Raw genomic sequence first — 21,424 nt, 5'->3', positions numbered from 1 at the left:
GTAACCAAAAAAAAAAACACCCCATAAAACCACCACACCTGCTTGTGCTTCACACATTAAGCTGTGGAAATGAAATACCTGACGAGGGCAAGAAGGAGCCTACACAATCTTAGAACTGCTCTGCTTCCCAGCTGTGTGTGTCTTTGATGTGATTACTAATAGCTAAGACTTACTTAGTGAATGCTTACTAATATCCAGGCACTGGGTTAGACATTTTTTATGTAACAATGCTGTGAAGGTTGACACATTATCCCCATGTTGGAGAAAAGGAATCAGTATCCCACAGGTAGGGGGACGCCTGGGTGGCTCAGTTGGTTGAGCGTCTGACTTGGTTTTGGCTCAGGTCATGATCTCATGGGTCATGAGATCAAGCCCCAAGTGGGACTCTGCACTCAGCAGGGAATCTGCTTGAAGATTCTCTCCCTCAGCCCCTTTTCCCACCCTTTCTCTCTCTCTCAAATAAATCTCAAAGATCTTAAAAAAAACCCCAAAAAACAAAGATCCCATAGGTAGGAAAAGCAGTGAGGTCCATGTCACTATTGTGCAACACTCCAATAAGAATTCCCTTCAAAGCAAAATCAGAAATCTGAGGAATACTGGTATTTTCAGAAACTAGACAACCAAAATCAACAGTTTTAGTGGCTGCTTTTGTCATGTGCTACCCACATTAACACCCTAATAAGATCTCTTGTACTAATATACTTGTAATAATATTTCTTAGAATTTAAACTGAAAACTGAAGGAAAGAACAAAGGCTCTTTTGATTTTGTGAAAAAGTATTAAAAGTGTTGAAATTTGGAAAATTGAGTTTCAACACACAAGTGTTAATGTCACATAGTACCGCTCACTTTTTTTTAAATCTTCCACTTGCATATTACTTAATTTAAAATTGTCCACAATGTTGAAGATGGGTGATGGGTACATCAGTGTTCATTATACTCCTCCCTTTTGGTAGCTTTAAAATTTTCCATGAAAAGTGTTTTAAGGTCTACACACTCACAAAAATCCTCCCTGATTCCTGTAGTCAAGGGCTGATTTGTGTAAATTTTATAGAAGACACCCTTCTCTGGATAATTTTAATTTTTCCTAAAAATAAACATTCTAGTCACCAACCCAGTGAGGGGGCAGTAGTTCAGGAATGCACTGTCATGGCAGATGGAGAATCTGTCATTGTGGGAAGTGAAACAGACTTGGGCAGCATTGGAAATGATGCAGCAACATCTGATCCCATCAGACCATCTTTAAAAAAGCATTTCATCAGCTGTTAAAAGACTTTGCACAGTGGCTAGCAACATAACTTGGTGACAATTAAAAATACTAAAGCTACAATTCAGTTTTTGTTGTTTCACACACTGGAGGAAGTACAAATGGAATGCTGAGTCAAAATCAAATATGCAGACTCAGAGCTGAGTCTTTGGAATGTATTCAGGGCTCTGAAGTTTAAGATTTAATGATAGATTCACACTACTGAAGGTTGGGTCCTCTCCTGACTCACAATGTCATCTGTAGAGCAGACATTCAGAAATATTAGTGGAACGACATCCTCTTTGATACTTTTCTTGATTGCTGCAATAGTTTAGTTTAATTACCATAACATATAAACACTGTGGGATAGGAACAACCTTAAAACACCTCAACATGCATACCAACAATAAAGCAAGTTGCAAACTGTAAGTAAAGCCCTAATTATGATCATCCTCATCCCCAGTAACCAAGAGAACCTTCTCAAGGGTCTGATTATTCCAGCTACCTCCTGGATGCCCCTGAGGCCTCTTACAAACTTTAAGTACTCATTATTATGTTCTGTAAGAAAGCTTGTCTATAGGATTGCCAAGGAGAAACTTTATAGTAAAGTCTCTAAACCCTAAGTACTACTGCATAACTTTTGAGGTTCTCTGTGCCCCTTTTTCTAACAACTGCCATGCCCTAGGGTAGATACAGGCATGGACAGCCACATATGTACTAAGTGACCCCGCCCCTGTTCCACAGTCATTGGAGCAAAGGTGGATACCTACCCAAGCTCACCTTCAGAAGTTGTAAAATATATCACACTTGGGAGGCGAGGAGCCATCATGTTCTATAATGTGCACAGGGGAACAGAAAGATACCAGCAGAGGGGGAATGACAGGAAGATGCAGAGATCAGGGCCCTGCTTGTCAAAGAAAGGCCGATGGTGGCACTGGGCCATGGGTGGCCGAAAGCTGTCTCCAGGCCTTCATGAAGCTTCACGCTAGGGGACTCTGAGACATTTCTGCTCCCTTATCATAAAGTACTCTTTTTCAGCCCTGACAGTCTGCCAGGTCTGTTTCTTCTTCCAATGAACCTTCACTACCACCAGTCCAATAGTCCTTACTCTCTTCATAGGGCACAAAATTCTCTTGGGCAACTTTTCAGACCTTCATCTTCTATTCCACAGGGATTCTGACCTCCTCTGTGAAAGAGCTGGACTACATCAGTGCCCTTCAATGTGTTTTATGCCTCCCCTTCCCCATTAAATTCTATGCAGAACCTCAATACATTAAACTGATAGGAGCTGGGCCATTCAGCTGAAGCAGGGACAGGGAAGTTGGGTCCTTCCATGGAACACAGTGAGTGCTTCCAGGGACTACTGTTGAAAATCCTAAGCAGAATGCTCTCTGGGACCCCTGGTATCTCATCGATGACTTCAAGGGAACAGCAGTTTTATATAAGCCACTCTACATGCTGGCCCAGAGAAGGCAAGAAACAAGAGGATGAGCACCAACACTCAAGCCAAGACGAGCAAGTACAAGCAAAACTGTTAATCACTGGCCATGGCCTGAACCCAAGGCTTCCTTGGGGAAAGCAATCACTTCTAGTCCTAGAAGGAGGCGCCAGAAGGAAGCTGACAGCTCAGCCAAAGGATGGTGGACAGCTCAGCGGTCAGACAGTGACATCCCAGAGAGCACCCATGCCTCTGAATCAGCAAGCCCCAAAGACAAATAAACTGCTTTTCACTTTGGGATCTGGCTTAAACGTAGTGGTAAGGGGGAGAAAAGAGGAAGTGAATAAGGCAGCAGGCTGAGGTGTAGAGGCTCCAGGCCCCAACTCAGGCCCCCACAGCCTAGCTGGCCTTTCTTTTGGGGTTAACCATGATCCTTATGTGACCACAAATGGAAAAAAAAAGGAAAAAAAAAACCAAAAAACCTCCACAGAGACTTTTGTTTAAGGACATCGAGATCTAAAATGAAGAAAGAAAGGAGATCTAGAGAGAGAATGGCTCTTAAAAGCAAACTCCAGAGTTCAGACATTGCCTGGGGACTCATTAAACAGCATTAATGACTCCCACAAACATTAGGGCTTTGAACCTATTTGCATAACTATGTTATGTGATTTCTCAACATCACTTTAGACTGAGGAATATCTTCTTCAGAATTATGAGCTTTTGTAAGAAGCACCTTGAGACATTGCTTAAACAAGTCTTCATTTACTTAACAACATGAAATACTGCTAGACTGACAGACCATCTGCAAAGCTTTTAAAAGGACTAATAAGAACTCTGGCAGCTTTAAGAAGTGCGAAATAAGTTGCTGCCTGAAACATCCCGGAAGAAAAAATTAATCAAAATGATTACCACTTTTGATGATGGTATCATTATAATGTCTAATATTTATTAAAGTGATTACCTTTGCTAAGTACTCTGTATTAATCATTTCATTTAACCTTCACAATAACACTATGACAAAAATACACAGCGCCATTAGTGTAGGAGATGCTAATGCTACTGGTCCAAGGAACACAATTTGAGAACCAGTGCTTTAGAGAATACAATCTTTCTTTTCTCTTACTCCCCTTAGTCTCTGAGCTTTTGGACCCATTTCACGTGGAGGTGGAAGTACATGTCCCAGTTCACCTATCAGTCCTGGCCCGTGGGCGAGGTCCTCTCACAGTCCAAAACCACCAGACAGAATGCTGGCCACCCCACATGGTTCCTTCCTTTCTTCCAGACAAAAGATAGTAAAAATGCCAAATAAGTCGGCTGTTCACAGACCAAAATATATTTTCAAATTAGTTATTTTTAAGCATGTTTTCTAAATAGCAGTGGTGTTCTAGGGATAATTCATAACACCAACATAGCCAAACAAACTGAATAGTCTTGTCTGAGCTCCTGATCTCACAAAAATATCCTAGCATCCATAAAACATGATTAAATACCTGAACATCCTCCTCTTAGAATTAAACAAAAAGACCTGCAATTAATGTCTTCAACTACTACTGGCTTTGAAAAAGGCCCATATCAGGTAACATGAAGAGAAAGAGGAGAATGTTAACACATTCTGAGGGATGATTCTATGCTATGATGGACAATTATCCCAGAAGGGAATTTATGTTAATGCTATTCATTTAACCCTATTTAACAGATGAATACAAAAGCTCAGAAAAGAGTAAGTCATTTTCAAAAGTGCAGGTCAATGTTAAGGCCCTGATTTAAATCCACGCCTTTCTGTCTCCAAAGACAAATTCTTTCCACTATAACATACACAAAAAATTCCTCAAATAAAAATTTATAGAATCATAAAAATGTAGGGCGAGCATGTCCTTAGAGACTCCCTAACTCAACACTTCATTTAATAGATAAGGGAACTTTGGTAAAAAATCTCCAAAGATGGCCATCAACAATTCCTCAACTCCTCTGTATATGTTTGCTGCTCCTCCTATAAAGAGACAGAGCCTATTTCCTCTCCTCCTGACCTTGTGATCTGCTGACCAATAAAATATGGTGGAAAAAACAGTTTACTACTTCCAGACACAGCCCTAAGAAGCCTAGCAGTTTCCACTGCCATGTTCTCTGGGGAAGCCAGCCGCCATGCGTAAGGGAGCTCAAGCTAGATGATGACATCCTGTGAACAAAGAAAGGGGGCATCATGGAGGAAAACCAAACATGTGAGCGAGGCCTTCTTGAGATTTCCAGCCAAGTCGGTATCTGACTGCATCCAAGAGAGCCAGCCAATGTCATGTAAAGCAGAAAAACTGCCCGGCTGGATTTTCTGACCCATGGGATTACGAAGTTTGGGGCTGATTGGTTACACAGCTATAGATACAGTGAACTCACCTGGCCGTAGTCAGGGATAGCAAGGACTAACATCTAAGCCCCTTGACTTCTAGCCCTGGCCACCTGCCACTATAGTCCACCACGTAAACTGACACATAAATAGGATACCAAACCGATGGACTGACCTATGGCTTTGCCACAACATCCCATTCACAACAAATCTGAACAAAATCACTGTACAGTAGTTGTCCGCAGTTTCACCTTATGCAGTTTCAGTTACCCACGGTCAGCCAAGGTCAGGAAGCAGATGATCCTCCTTTTGACAATACGTAGTAGCTTAAGCCCAATAGTAGCTTAATGCTATGTCATTCACCTAACTTCATCTCATTATGTAGGCATTTTATTATCTCACATCATCACAAGAAGAATGAGTACAGTACAATAAGATATTCTGAGACAGAACACATTTATGTAACTTTTATTATAGTATATTGTTATAACTGTTCTATTTTATTATTGTTGTTTCTCTTACTGTGCCTAGTTTATAAATTAAACTTTATCATAGGTATGTACATAGAGTAAAAAACATAGTATATATAAGGTTCAGTACTACCTGCAGTTTCATGCATCCACTGGGGGTCTTGGAATGTACCCCCCCATGGGTAAAGGGGTACTACTGTACTCATTTGTTCACAACTCAACTAAGCAGGGCACTCTGGCATATCTGTGTTCCACAAACCTACCACTATTTACAGTTTGGCACATTCATTTCTCATTGCAAATCCTCCTGAGGACAGGGAAAGGGCGATCATCAGCCCTGTCTGTGTCTCTGGTGCCTAACCCAGGGCCCTGCGTGTCAGCATAAATGAAAGTTTGCTAAGTGACACCTCCCATATGAAAAGAACTAGACTAGTCCTCACTCAAAGAATTATGAGACCAGGAACAAGTGAGATGCTGACACCAAGTCCCTCTATTACTGTATAAATTGTCACCATAAAATAATCACTGAGGGCCATGACATATATAAAATGTTATTTTCCCCAAACACTTTGACAGCATTGTCTTTTATTATAAATCTGATACTCATAAGAAACCCTGTCAAACATATAGTGCTATTATTCTCTCTTAGAGTTGAAGACATGAAGTTACCCAGAGAGGTAAAAGGATTTGCCCCAAATCATCCAATTTTCACAATTGAAACCATAATGTGAATGCAGGAAACCTGATTAAAGGTCCGATGCTAATTTCATCTTCTAGAATCCTCTCCTCAAAAACCTGATGATCTAAATTTTAAGAAGTACTATAAAAGAACTTAAAGTAACATGAATAGAATATAGCCAATCACAGCAATTTAGGGCTAGACAGGACCTCAAAATCATCCATAATATATAGTGAATTTTCAGGTAATGAGGAACTGGGATATGAGGCTTGGCATATGCCTTGCCAGCATCTATAATGACACTACACCTTTGGGAAACAAATAGTGTAACATTCTTTTTCATCTCAGATCACACTTGCAAAATACAGCACATGCCTGTGTGAGTATGTAGGGTCACCATGAAAAACTCATTACTTGATGTTTCTTGTAGTTTTAAAATCAGAATGTTACTGTCACATGCTACTCATATGCGACAGTGATATATGCAGTGGCCTAGCTTCCTATATTACTTAATCATGGGTATTCCAAGACATTACTACAAGAGAAACTTTTAAAGGACAGTAAGCGAACACTGCACACCCTTCCATGATTTGGCTGACTGGACTGCTGCACACATAGCTATTTCAGCGGAATGTCATCTGCATGTAATTCCCAGGGATTGAAGAATGCAAGAAGGCTCTCTAGTCCCCCGCCCCACCTCCTCAACCATGCATCCCCAAAAGGAACAGTGATGATAGCAATAAGGAAGGTGAGTAGGAAGAGCAGTAAGTGTAGTAACACCATGGCTTCAAGGACTTGTACCACTCCCAACAAACCCTCCAGCCTTTACTGCTAGGACCAGGGCTGGGCTGGGCCGCCAAAACTTTCCAAGGACAAGGGGGATCCTCACTCTCAACCCATCACTTCCAGTTCCTGAATCTGGAAAGGAAGCACACCAGAGGCCGTCTTATGTCACTCTGCGAATGTTTTCTCTGAGGCCACTTTGGATAGTTTGGGTTGTCGTGATTGTTTCTACTGCTGCCATTAATGGTGGTGTTTGTTTCCTGGTGAGGACAATTATAAGACAGAGCAAACTAAATATCCACAGGCATAACAGGCTACGGATGAGAGCATGCACACAGCTCCCAGGCAAACAAACACCCGCATTTAGGATGTCATGATAATTTAGAAATGAGCCAGCGATTTTAAAAGCATTTTAGTTGCTGTGTTTCCTTGAATCACGTCTGCAGACACACGTACTTAACGAAACACAGAACAATGATGCCCTCTACAGCCTTCAAAGAGAATCCAAGGAACTTACTCAGTTCTTGTATCTGGTGAAAGATCCTGAGTCTACTGTTCTCTAACAGAGATCTATTTTTTACACTAGAATAAGTTATAACATACAAAGCACATGTATGTATGTATTAAAATATCAAGGACTAAAGCTAAGGTGCTAATTGAAATAAAATATAATAATGTACAAATAATTAACATTATACTGAAATAATTCACTTTCCTAAAAGACCTACAGAAGCAAACACTACACATGGTCATTTTGGCTATTGACAGAGGCTATTTCAAAAGAATTACTTAAAATATTTTCAAAGTGGAACTGTGGACGCCTAAAAAGAGAAATAGGTCAAGATGAAATTTTTTTTTTAAGAAAAGAAATAGACTACAAATTGAGGATTACAACATTCATTCCCTGTCTGGAACTGAAAAAACACCAGTAAGAAATAACTCTAAGCTCAAGTGACTTCCCTGTTCTCCATGAGCCATGAAGAAAGAAACTTCTCATCTTCGTAATAAGGAAAGTGAGGGGATATTGAGCACCTCAAAAATATTCCAGATTACTCAAGGCCCGTGTGGATACGAAAGAAGCACAGGTCCTTCTTCTTAGGGAATGTGGCTGGGATAGTATGTTGTCAAAGCCCTGTGTAAACATTTATATAAAAAATTGGTGATCATATAGAAAACATAAGCTGCACATGGCAGTCCAAGGAAAAAAGGATAATCAATGTGAGAAGAGTTTAGATTGTGTGTCAAAGGAAAGGTGAGTCATTAATCAAGCCTGGTACAAGCTGTTGTACAGAAACTAAGGAAGAAAAGGTAAGAGAACAGGAAGAGAGAAAACCACAGGCTAGATCACTGCAGGAAATGCAAAGGCATCAGCTGCAGAGGAATAGGTGGGCCATGTTCCCAAGTTCCAACATGAAAACATGGGTCAAAGTTAAAGAGGAAGAGAGAACAGTTATCAGAGTGCCTTAAATCTAGCCAGAGAGTTCAGATCAGATCTGATTAAACAAAAGGAATTACTCTGATCACTTAAGGAAGTAACATGATGAAAATGGTGTTAAGAAAACAGTATCCTGGCACTTATCTAGATAAACTGGAATGGCAGGACAGGAAAGGAATAGAGATCCTCCAGAGATTAATGAAGAAATACAAACCACAAGGATCATAAAGGCTGAATTTGTAAGAAAGGAAGACAGAAGCAGCAAGTCCAAGACACTCTGCAGAGGGTAGATGCATTATACAGATTACCATGAATACGGGACAAGGAGACATCAAAATTTGACATGCTTGGATGCGTGAGGGTAGCATCACGGATATTCAAAGCAAAAGCCAGTTTAGAAGAAAACTATGACACACTGAATTCTTCGTCTGAGGTTTTAGGGATCAATTTAGGCAGAGATTTAATGGAGGCAGGTGGAAAGTTGAAATTGAAAAGAGGATGAGAAGCCAGGGCTGTATTTAAGCACTTTCTAATCATCCAAAAAAAGAATACATGAGCTTATACACACAGGAAGGGATTGGGAAAAGAAAGCCCAGAAACTGGGTGTCTGGCCAGAAAGACAGACAGAACACTTAGAAAAGGAAGTTTCATTTCAAAACCAACAAGAACTTTGTTCTAAAGTCATCAACACTCAGAGCAAATGCCCTATTGAGTGAGAAGGAACCTAAGAGTTTTAAGCCTTAGGCAGAATTAATTGGGAATTGGGTGACCATTGGTGAACTTGGTGAATTTGATCTGGAGTCTATCAAGTAGTCAGGACACATTTAGTTGACTACAGTTTCCAGCACGGCCAGTGTAATAAAACAGATAATATGCAACAGGGGAAAAATAGCAGCCTATTTTAGTTGGAACATGTCATCTACCACTAGGCAAACTCTTATTGGCTCTAGGTCTTGAAAACTTAAAGCTCTCCCAAAGAACAGAAAGAATTAAGAAGGAACTGGAAGATGAAGAGTTTAAGTATCAGGAGAAGAAATACAGAGATACTTCTTTTTACCTTGATAAAAAGACAAAGACAAACACAAATGCCTTTGTAAAAACATTCCCAGGGATAAAGGTTGCACACTCCTCATTCAAATTCTTTTTTTTTTTTAAGATTTTATTTATGTGACAGAGAGAGAGACAGCCAGAGAGGGAACACAAGCAGGGGGAGCTGGAGAGGGAGAAGCAGGCTTCCCGCAGAGCAGGGAGCCTGATGCGGGGCTTGATCCCAGGACCTTGGGATCATGACCTGAGCTGAAGGCAGACACTTAACGACTGAGCCACCCAGGTGTCCCTCAAATTCATTTCTGATAAATAATGTAACCATTTAAAACTTCTGTGATTTGTTAGGACACTTCAGTTTTATGCTTAAAATGTTGTAGAAAATCATTACCTAGAACTCAACTGGTATGAAAATATTTGTATAAATCTTTTTTTTTTTTAATGTCATACATAAAGTTAATGCATCAGTTTTCAAATGAGTGTTGATGACAGAGTCAGTACCACATTCCCCTTTAGGCAGACTAAAAAACCTAGGACACAGAATTGAAGTGGTTCACTAAGGCAAGCCAGCAAGACAAAAGCCCATTTGCTATTCAATTTTCTCTCTTTCTCTAGAAGTTCAAAGCATTGCTCTTCACTTTTACTTTTACTACAAAGGGGAAATTACTGTCAATTCTTGGACATATTTCTCTTTTTGTGGTTGTTGTAAGGAATGCAGAGACTAAGGTTAACTGAAATTCAGAGCAGTACATAAAACTATAATAGCTACAAAGGAGTAGAAAGAAAAATACAGACAGTAAAGATGCAGGGAAATTAAAAAAAAAAAAGTAAAATCTCTCCTCTCCTCCTAAACATTAATAAAATCTTAAACTTATTACTTTAGATTCAGAAAATGATTCAGTCTTCCTACCCCAAAACTCCAGCTCCCCACCCTCCCCAAAATAAAGAGTGGACAAATATCAACAGAAAAAGTAAAAGCTTTAAGTCTCCTGGAGTGGGTGGGAAGGAGGAGGAGGGGGTCATTACACATTCTCTGTGAAAGAAGACAAAGCCAGATCCACATTCCAGGGAAATCTGTCTGGTCCGAGTTTTTCCTTAAATACAGATTGGCCTGTCACTAAGCCAGGCTCTGTAATCTTCCCAGGCTGCCACTGCTAGGGAAGCCAGGAATCCCTTCTAATTAATCAGGCCCTCCCAACAAAAATTTTCCCACCCACAATAAAGTAGATTGGGGGGAGGGGAAACAGCAGAGCAGGCTTTGTAGCCAAAAGAATTCTAGACTTTGGTGTAATACCTAACTAATCCAAGAAAACAGATGCAGGAAGCAGAGGAAATGATCTACAAACAGAGACAGACAATGAGGTAGGAACCTTTCAAAGTACTGCTTTGCTGGAACCAGAGCTGAAAATTTTAAATCCTAAAATGTAATTATTATCGGGAGTGAGACCTGGCAGCATTACATACTTTTAAAAATACCTTTAAAGCAGGGGATGGACCCATAAACTTTCAGAGGCAAACACCATATATACTGATTTGACACTTTCGACCATAAGTTATTATTCAAATTTATTTTCTTATTTATTTCTTTACTTACATCTTCTTACTAAAACTAAAACTTCTTACCAAAACATGGATAAAAGTCCATGATTAATACAGTTTATGTCCATGTCTATTTCTTGGTTCCACTTGCAAAGGAAACGGCCTTGTCTTGGCCTTACTAATTTACCCACCCTCGCAACCAGTTTAACCCAAGGTAACTTCACTGAAAGCTTACTCTGAAGAGGGGCAAGCAGGCAGGAGCACAGAAGGATGCATAGATTTAGTCCCATGGGGTCCAATACAGCTGCTACTAGCCATGTGTGCTTCCTGAACACTTGAATTGTGGCTAGCAGGAATTGAGATGTGCTTTAAGAGAGAGATTTATACACCTAAAACAGGATTTACTGATATAGATAGACAGATATTTCAGACTTTGCAAGCAATGAGGTCTTTGTTACAACTATTCAACTCCGCCACTGTAGTATAAAAGCAGCCAGAGACAATATGTAAACAAATGGGAGCGGCTGCGTTCCAATAAAACTTAAACAATGTATAATTTTGGAAATTCTAAAATTCTGGGGTGGGTGCAGAGCTAGAATTAAGATCACGAAGGAGTCTTGGGGACACATGTGTTGGCTGTCACCACTACACCCAACTGAGAAAGGAGTCATGGAAGTATAGGACTTATCTCCCTGCCACAAGTTGTAGTGACCCAGAAGTCAAGAGACCCTGAAAGCTGTGGTTCCAAGGACTCTGTCATCTCATTCACTGCTGCCATTTCCTGGAATTCTGGCCTAGGAGACAATTATAAGAAAGAGTTCAAGGACAGGAACACAGAGGTTTTAAAAAAAAAAAAAAAAAAAAAGCCCTCTTATAGCAGGAAGGTCAAAAGACTTTGCTGCATTTGAAGAAGGATAAGCTGTTTGCATGGGTAATTAATACCATTCCAGGGAAAGTCTCAGAATAAACAACTGAGATGCAAGTGGCAAGCTATTTGGGTTTCATCTGGTTTTCTATTACTTTAGAAACCATGCTCTATCCAAGTATTTTTCAACCCAGAGAGCCAAAATTACATGCATCTACATGAAAATTTGCTAAAGTTAATTCCTTTTAAACTTTACTCATTTAATTACTGATTAATATACTGATGTATACACAGAGATTAAAATGCCTTATCAAAAACAGGCCTCCTCTGCCCTATCCTGTCACCACCCTCCTCAGCTCTCACCAAGAGCAACCACACTGAAAACTTCAGCTATTTGATCCAGTATTTACTATCATGTTTCTAAATACTATGTTATTACTACCAATTTCTTATTATTTCAGCTTCACATGCTTTCTACTGAAAATGAGGACAATGCTTACAACCATCACCCAAACATCTCCTTCTCCAGCCTTCCAACAGCTGGAGTTCATGACATATGAAATGTACCCTCTGTTCAAAGCTGAGCCATGTAGTGTACTATGCTTACTTTCTAATCTTGCACAAGATGGGAAGAGTTGCTTCATTTTTTTTGTTTAGTTTCCCATATTCTTATCACTAATCATTCCCACACTCTCTGACAGACCAAAGAAAATCTCCTCTCTACTTTCAAATACATCAGGTATTTCATCCTTTCATTTCCTGTTGGAGACATCTTTCATGGAACCCTATGTCCTGTGCCAATCTGACTGGTTGCTTTCTAGGCAGGACACAGTGCTGATCACCATGGGATTTGCTCAGGCACTCACCTGCCAGATTCCATATTTCCCAGACCCTATAACTCACTCCTTCTCTGTTTACTCTCTCACTTTGGAAAACCACATTCTTCCTAAAATTGGGTACATTAGAAGGAAATTTTTCCAGACTTTGCATCTCTGAGAATGTCTCTCTTCTGCCTTACCTGTCAGAATGGCTAAAGTCAAAACACAAGAAACAACAAGTGTTGGTAAGGATGTGAAGAAAAAAGAACCCTCGTACTCTGCTGGTGGGAATGCAACCAGTAAAGCCACTGTGGAAAACAGTATGAAGGTTCCTCAAAAAATTAAAAATAGAATTACCAGATGATCTGGTAATTCAACTACTAGGTATTTACCCAAAGAATACAAAAACACTATTAGTAAATATTAGATTACTAATTTACAAACTAGTAAAAAAATTACATTATTACAACAAAATTAACAAACCTGATCTAAATGACAGATGCACCTGACAACCATCACATTTTTCAAGTGCTTATGGCACACTTTCCAAAATAGACAGAGGAATTATGCCAAACAATAAAATGATTAGAAAATTCCCAAATACTTAGAAACAATATAATATACATTTCAATAACCCAGTGATCAAAAATGTCATCACAGGGGCATGTGGGTGGCTCAGTCATTTAAGCATTGGGACTCTTGGTTTCAGCTCAGGTCATGATCTCAGGGTCATGAGATCAACCCCTGCATCGGCCTCCATGCTGGGCATGGAGCCTGCTTAGGATTTTCTCTCTCACTCACCCTCTGCTCTCTCTCTCTCTCACTCAAAGAGGAAAAAAAATGAAATAACAGCGAGAATTAGAAAATATGTTTATTTGACAAACAAAATCTCTACTTTAACTTCATCTCTAACAAAACAAGAGGGATATAATTAAAGCAATAAAGGCTTAGAGAGAAAAATTTACAGCTTTAAGTGTTTATATATTAGAAAAGAAATGCTCAAATTCCATGATTTAAGCTCCCATCTTAAACTGGACAGAGAAGAGCAAATTTGCTCAAAGAAAATATAAGGGAGAAAATCATAAAAAAAATCCATAAAAGAGAAAACAAGTACACTATAGGGGGAAAAAAAAAATCAAAGCCAAAAGAGGGTTCTCTGTTTGAAAAGACTCCTAAATAAACAAACCCCTAACAGTACTAATAATCGCTCCTTTAGAAATGCAAATCAAAACCATATCACCTCACCCCTGCTAGAATGACTACTATCAAAAAGGCAAGAGTTAAGGAATGCTGGTGGGGATGTGGAGAAAGTGATTGGTGGGAATATAAACTGGTGCAGCCACTATGGAAAACAGTATGCAGCTTCCTCAAAAAACTAAAAATTGAACTACAATGTGACCTAACCATTCCATTTCTGGGTATATATCCAAAGAAAATGAAGTTACTATCTCAAAGAGACATCTGCACCCCATGTTCATTGCAGCATTATTCACAATAGGCAAGACAGGGAAACAACCTAAGTGTCCACTGATGGATGAATGAATAAAGAAATGTGGCGAAAATACACAATGGAGTATTATTTAGCCATTAAAAAAAAGGAAATCCTGCACAATGGAGTATTATTTAGCCATTAAAAAAAAGGAAAGACAAATACATATGATCTCACGTATATATGGAATCTAAAAACATCAAGCTCATAGAATAGAATGGTGGCTGCCAGGGGCTAAGTGGTGGGGAAAATAGAAAGATGCTTGTTGAAGGGTATAAACTTCCAGTTACAAGATGAGGAAGTTCTGGGGATCTAATGTATAGCATGGTGACTACAATTAACAATACTGTATTGTATCCTAGAAAGGTGCTACAAGAGTAGAGCTTTAATGTTTGCACCATAAGAACAACAATTATGTGAGGTAAAGGATGTGTTAAAACTTTATCGTGGTAAACATTTCACCACATATGCTTATCAAATCACCGTAACCTTACACAATGTTATATGTCAATTATATCTCAATAAAGTGGGGAGAGGGGAGGAAAAAAAATCACCCTGATGGAAGGTTTGAGCCTGGCAGTCAGAATATGTGGGAGCCAGGATAGCGGAGAGCTGGAATCCTAATGCCCAAAAGGGGTAGAAGAGTTCAGAAGGAACTCATTCCAGTTAAGCCCAGAGCTGTAAAGAACTTCAACTTCAGTTCTTTGTACAATGCGTGACACATAAATAAGTACTGGATGTGCAGACGTCCTCATGTAATACTCTATGGTTCATACAGGTCCATAATTTCTTGGAGCAGGAACTATTCTATAGAGTTTTTTCCTTCATTCTCTTGATAAACTGTGACCTTCATGAAAATGCAACTAGGAAAAAAAAAAAAAAATCACTGCTTGCAGACCAAGGGAAGCAACACGGAAGCTTGCCATCCATCCAGGGCTTCAGCACAAAGGAAGGGAAAGGAGAACAGCAAGGAAAATACTAGAAAATACTAAAAACACCAACCTTGCACCAGACTCCATTGTGGCTTGCAAAGCTGTACTACCCACAAGGTGGTGGAATCCCAAGCCATGAAATTAATGTGAAGCCTGGTCCAAAACCACTGAAATACCAGTGGCTCCAGCAGAAGTAAACTAGAAACTGCTCAATTGCACTAGAGTGTGTGTGCGTGTGTGTGTGTGCACGCATGCGCGTGAATATGCACGCACGCACGCATGTGTAGGATGTGACTGAAAATGAGCACACAATTAAAAATTACACCCATGGGGCGCCTGGGTGGCTCAGTCGGTTAAGCGACTGCCTTCGGCTCAGGTCATGATCCCAGGGTCCTGGGATCAAGTCCCACATCGGGCTCCCTGCTCTGCAGGGAGCCTGCTTCTCCTTCTCCCCCTCCCCCTGCTGGTGTTCCCTCTCTCGCTGTGTCTCTCTCTGTCAAATAAATAAATAAAATCTTAAAAAAAAAAAAAATTACACCCATGAACAATCCAGCAATTTCAATCACCAATTTATTCCACACTTACTAAATAATAATGGAAATAATAGAACAATCTACAAGACACTATGAAACAAAATACTTTAAAATTATAAAGAAGATAAAAGGATATGGGAACATATTTTAAAAATAGGGCAAGTATATAAAAAAAGGACTGGTAGAATTTGAATTAAAAAAGAAATAAACCAAACACAAATTCTCAGCTGAAAAATATAGTCACTAAAAATAAACAAGTTAAAGAGTAGATTAAATACAGATTAAACAGCAAATTAAATCCAGATGAGAAGATATTAACGAACTGGAAGAGGTCTAATAAAAAGCATTCTGAATGCAACAGAGATATAAAGAGAAACAAGAAAAGGCAAATGGCCAAGGGCACTCATACAAGCCTACTGGAGCAGCATTCATCAGAAAAGGCACGTGATGTCAGCACTGGTGGCAGGTGTGTGGGTTCCCTGCTGCCCATGATACCCTAGGCCAGCACAGACAATCTGGCAGGAAGGATGTCAGACATTCAGAATGGGATCCCAATGTTTGGGTTGTGGTGCTTTTTAAGCTGCATGATTGGGAAGCACTGGCACCCTGCCTGTGTGATCAGAGGCACAGAGACAATCACAACATGATGCACACAATCTTCCACATAATGTGTCAGAATGCTGTCTGTATCCCTAACTTGCTAATTTGATACTCATAGTTGGAGTAACTCCCCTGTCTGGCATGATCGAGGAGCTAAGTTCCAAGTTGCTGGTGTGGCTGTGAGATGGGGCAATAAGGTAGCAGAATCTGCCCCATCCATGTTCATGGCCTAGAAATCAAGAGACTCATCTCTGACATAATCAGGCACCTCGGGTCCAAAATCTGCAGTTGACCAGAACTGTCTGCTCTACTGGGCCACTGCCAGTTTTAGCAGAGCTCTGCAGACAGACAGCCTGCAGGGACTCCACCTTGGACAAGTTAAGATCACCCTAGCAACACATAAGAAACTATTACATGAGACTACCCAGAAAACTTAGTATAACAGTTCCAGAAGAAGAGAACAGAGAGGATAAAGGGCAGTACCTGAAGAGAAAATGATTGAGATTTTCCAAAACTGATAAAAGACTTGCATCTTTCAAATAAAGATGTGCATTGCATCCCAAGCCAGATAAATAAAAACAAGTCTATGGCTTCAGGCTTCATAGTGAAATTGTAAAACATCAAAGCCAAAAACAAAATTCTAAGAACAGCTAGAAAGAAAAAAGTTGATAACCAAGATAACCAAGAAAGAAATCACAGGGGCGCCTGGGTGGCTCAGTCGTTAAGCGTCTGCCTTCAGCTCAGGTCATGATCCCAGGGTCCTGGGATCGAGCCCCACATCGGGCCCCGCATCGGGCTCCCTGCTCTGCGGGAAGCCTGCTTCTCTTTCTCCCACTCCCCCTGCTTGTGTTCCCTCTCTCGCTGTGTCTCTCTGTCAAATAAATAAATAAAATCTAAAAAAAAAAAAAAAAGAAATCACAATGAGGCAGGCGAGAGACTTCTGTAGTTACTAGTCTCCACAGATGTGTGCCCCCACCCCCCCCGTAAATCTTCGCTTCCCTGTGGGCACATGCTGCTTCTCACATCAAAAGCTGCAGCTTCCCTTCGCCTGGGCCTTTTGAGTGCTCTGACCAACAGAATGTAGTATAAGTGCCAAGTGAGACTTCTGAGCCCAACCCTTCAAAGAACTGGCAAATTCTCTTCTTTCTTCTAGCAACTCTTGCTCTGGGACACCATCCCTCAAACTCAGCCACCACGCTAGGAGAAGCCCAAGCCACAGAGAGCAGCCATGTGAATGAAAAGTGTCGGGCAACAATTACCAGCCCCAGGTGAGCTCCCAACCACAGCCAGTATCAAGGGACAGCCGTGTGAGCATGTCATCTTTGATGTTCCAGCTGAACTGGGGTCCCAGATAATTGCAGCCCCGGCCACCATCAAAAAGAGAAATGACCCAAATGATACCAGGCAACCTACACAATCACAAGAGAGAAAAAAATGGCTTGTGTTTTAAGCTACTAAGTTTTAAGGTGGTTTTAAACATCAATCAATAACTACAGAGTTTCTCAGTTGCCATAACAGATCCCAGAAGACAATGGAAAATATCTTTCAAATGCCAAGGAAAAATAATGCTCAACCTAGACTTCTATAACCAACTTTCTAGAGTTAAGACAAAGCTACATTTTTTAGAAAGACAAATGATGAAAGTTCACCACTTATAATCTCTCATAAAAAGAAATACTACAGAACACGTGGATAAGCAATGAAATTTATAAATACATTGTAAATCCAGGACTTGGTAAAAATAAGATATAACTACAATATTAAGTAGTATCTGATCTGGTTAACTACTGTAATTTGTCTGTTTTGGTGTTTTGAACCTACTTAATATAACACTAGCACAGAAAAAATGTCCTCAACAGCCAGCATAGGTGATGGCATCTCAGACACCTCACAGCCACTATTTATCAATTCTTCCCCTCTCCTTTCCCACCACCCTTCACACATAGTTCTCCCAGCCCCCCACACCTGAGAAGGTCTCAGCCTCAGCCATCGAGGGATAGAGAAGAGATACTTATAAAAAGAAAACAAAAGAGGGCAGCCGGGCAAGAGACCTCTCTCCTGGCATTCACCCACCTGCAGCATTTGCTGCCTACTTCATTTTTATCTGCTTTGTCATTATCAAAAATCATGTCACGCACATACGTATGTGAATGACAATTTTTAACATTAAGGACCAAGTTATGACCTAATGGCTCTTACAGAAGACTTGAAGCAAGAAACTCCCATAACCATATGAACTATTTTTTTCTCCCCCCCCCCATTCTTAACATGCAAATCTTCAATCACCTAAAGTTTTCAGTAAAGACACTAATTTAAAGAGTAGAAGGCAAGTTCAGAGCTTCATCTGTCAATGAACATAGAACTCAGTTATATTAGAAAATGATTAACCATTTTAAAGACTATTAAGCACTACTTACTTTAACGGCAAATTTCTTTGACGCCATGGCTTACTGATTCCAGAGTAATTACAGACCTTTAAATAGAAGAAAAAAAGTTACAAGTAGGTATATCAAAATCTCTATTTGGATAATATATAGGAGAAAGGTTGGCTGAATAATCAAATAACAGTATTTGCAAGATAAATGTTTACTTAAAACTAGTCTTAAAGATATATTATATTGGGGCGCCTGGGTGGCTCAGTTATTAAGCATCTGCCTTTGACTCAGGTCATGATCCCAGGATCCTGGGATTGAGCCCTGCATCGGGCTCCCAGCTCAGCGGGAAGCCTGTTTCTCCCTCTTCTCCCTGCTTGTGCTCTCTCTCACTATCTCTGTCTGTCTCTCTCTCAAATAAATAAAACCTTAAAATATATATATATATATATATATATATATAAAATATTGGGGGCCTTGGGGGGCTCAGTCAGTAAGGCATCTGACTCTTGATCTCAGGGTCATGGGTTCAAGCCCCATGCTGGGCTGCTCGGTGGGAGTGGAGCCTACTTTTTTATATATATAAATTATTGAAATATATATATAATATTGAATTAGCAACTTAAAAACCATCAACAAAGGAAAGCATAGGCTCAGATGCATTCTATCAGATGTTTAAAGAGTTAATACCATTGGGGCGCCTGGGTGGCTCAGATGGTTAAGTGTCCGACTCTTGGCTCTGGCTCAGGTCATGATCTCAGGGTTGTGAGGTTGAGCCCTACGTTGGGCTCCATGCTGGGCATGGAGCTGCTTAAGATTCTTGTTCTCCCTCTGCCTCTGCCCCCCAAAAATCATGAGACATTTATAGTACTTTTTTTTTTAAAGATTTTATTTATTTGATAGCGAGAGAGAGATAGCACAAGCAGGGGGGAGCGGCAGGCAGAGGGAGAGGGAGAAGCGGGCTTCCCTGCTGAGCAGGGAGCCCGATGTGGGGCTTGATCCCAGGACCCCGGGATCATGACCTGAGCCGAAGGCAGATGCTTAACCGACTGAGCCACCTAGGCACCCCAGGACCATATTGTATTTATCGAAAAAAAAAAAAAAATCCATGTATAAGTAGACCCACACAGTTCAAACCTGTATCATTCAAGAGTCTACTCCCCTTTACTATGCTCAGCCAGGTCAACTGCCCTCTCTCACCCTTGCAGAAACGTAGAGAATTATTTTTTGGAGAGAGTAAGACAGAGGATCTCTGGTCTGGAAAACACCAGGCACAGCATAAAGTAGGGGATACCCTACTGAAAAAAGAGAAAATTAAGGGAACATTTACAAACTGATTGATATCTTCCCCAACCCGCATGTCCCTTATGATGGTTAATTTTATGTGTCAACTTATCTGAGCTAAGGGATGCCCAGACAACTAATAAGATATTATTTCTGGGCATATCTGTGAGGGTATTTCTGGAAGAAATCATGATTTGAATTGGTGCACTCAGTAAAGCCAATGGCCCTCCCCAGTGTGGGTGGTTATCATTCAATCTGCTGAGGGCCCAAACAGAACAAAAGGTGCAGGAAGGGTGAATTCGCAATCTCTGAGTTGGGACACCCATATTCTCCTGCCCTCAGACTTAAGCACTCCTGGTTCGCAGGCTTTGGACTGAGAATGAATTACACACGGGCTTTCCTTGTTCTCCAGCTGGCAGACAGCAGATCATGGAACTTCTCAGTCTCTATAATTGCATGAGCTTATTCCTATAATAATTATATATACCTTCTATTGGTTCTGGGTCTCTGGAGAACCTTGTCTAATACACCCCTCTACACTGCCTAGCCTCTCCAAATATGAGACTGAAACCATTCAGGGACTGGACTAACCTAAAAGGTAGGATCTAGAAGTACTGACATCAGGGATTCCCCAAGGAAACAGCCTAGATGGATGGTTCTAAAGTGAAGCAAACACCCACAAGCCCCACATCTGCATGGAGAACTGCCTTCCATCTTTTTAATACCCCACTCTCAAATACAAGTAAACAACCAGGAATCACCTGCCATCTAAGGAAAGACTCTATCATGAAAGAAAACAAAACAAACAGGAAAGAATCTACTTGGCCAAAACTGAGACTATGCAGGGAGCAGGAAACCATTTTTTAAGAATCATTATTATCAGGGAGATAGGAGATATTGCAACCATAAAGCAATAAATACAATAACAAAAAATAAGGAACTTTCAGAAAACAACAAATTAAAGTGATAGCTGAAATAAAAAAACGTACCAGAAGTGCTGGAGGACCAAGTTCAGGAAGTCATTCAGAAACTTCAGCAAAAATAAAAAAGATGAAAAATAAGAGAGAATAAATTAAAAATTAAAGGACCGTACAATTAAATTAAATTTAATTAAAAATTAAAGGACCCATACATGAAAGTTAGGATGGAAACATCTCATATTAGGGCATATATCACTGTAAAACATCAGGCATTGGAGATTAAAAAAAAAAATCTTTAAAAAGAGGGTGGGAGGTGGGTGGAAGGGGTGGTCAGTGAATGTTTGGCTCCAAATGGCTCAAAGCAACTCCGGAGACTAAAAGACAATAGAGAAGTATCTTCAAAATTCTAAAGAAAATTGTTTCCAACCTCCAATTGCATTTAAACATGACGGGGAGGGGACATTTTTAGACATGCAAGGTCTTAAAAAATTTAAGTCCCATGCATCCTTTCTCAGGAAGCTTAACTGAAGATGTGCTTCACCAAAATGAGGAAATTAACCAAGAAAGAGGAAGATACAGGAAAGAGGAAGGCCAAGACAGGCAAAAGGCAGAGGAAATCCTAGGATCTGGTGAAAGCAGA

At 40.2% G+C, this 21,424-nt stretch overlaps 1 protein-coding gene across 12 annotated transcripts in view; it reads right to left on the bottom strand.

The window, feature by feature from the left end:
* The window catches only part of SLX4IP (SLX4 interacting protein), a 186,204-nt gene that overhangs the window by 146,864 nt on the left and 17,916 nt on the right, over positions 1-21,424 (bottom strand). For 7 of the 12 annotated variants that reach the window (XM_081833229.1, XM_081833235.1, XM_031031836.2 and 4 more), the window contains 2 exons: positions 20,854-20,894; positions 18,626-18,681 (listed from right to left, as the gene is read on the bottom strand). Coding sequence is in view for 5 of the 12 variants with exons in the window: in XM_031031836.2 (XP_030887696.1) it covers positions 18,626-18,652 (27 nt within the window). In the remaining 7 variants the exon portion in view is untranslated. The remainder of the gene's footprint in view (positions 1-18,625; positions 18,682-20,853; positions 20,895-21,424) is intronic. The other 5 variants (XM_081833230.1, XM_031031840.2, XM_081833232.1 and 2 more) reach the window with 1 other exon arrangement.

Source organism: Leptonychotes weddellii, chromosome 10 (genome assembly GCF_054177405.1).
Source record: "Leptonychotes weddellii isolate Sample4059 chromosome 10, ASM5417740v2, whole genome shotgun sequence".
Taxonomy (NCBI): domain Eukaryota; kingdom Metazoa; phylum Chordata; class Mammalia; order Carnivora; family Phocidae; genus Leptonychotes; species Leptonychotes weddellii.
The sequence above is the reverse complement of the archived record's forward strand: the minus strand, read 5'-3'. Positions and strand labels throughout refer to the sequence as shown.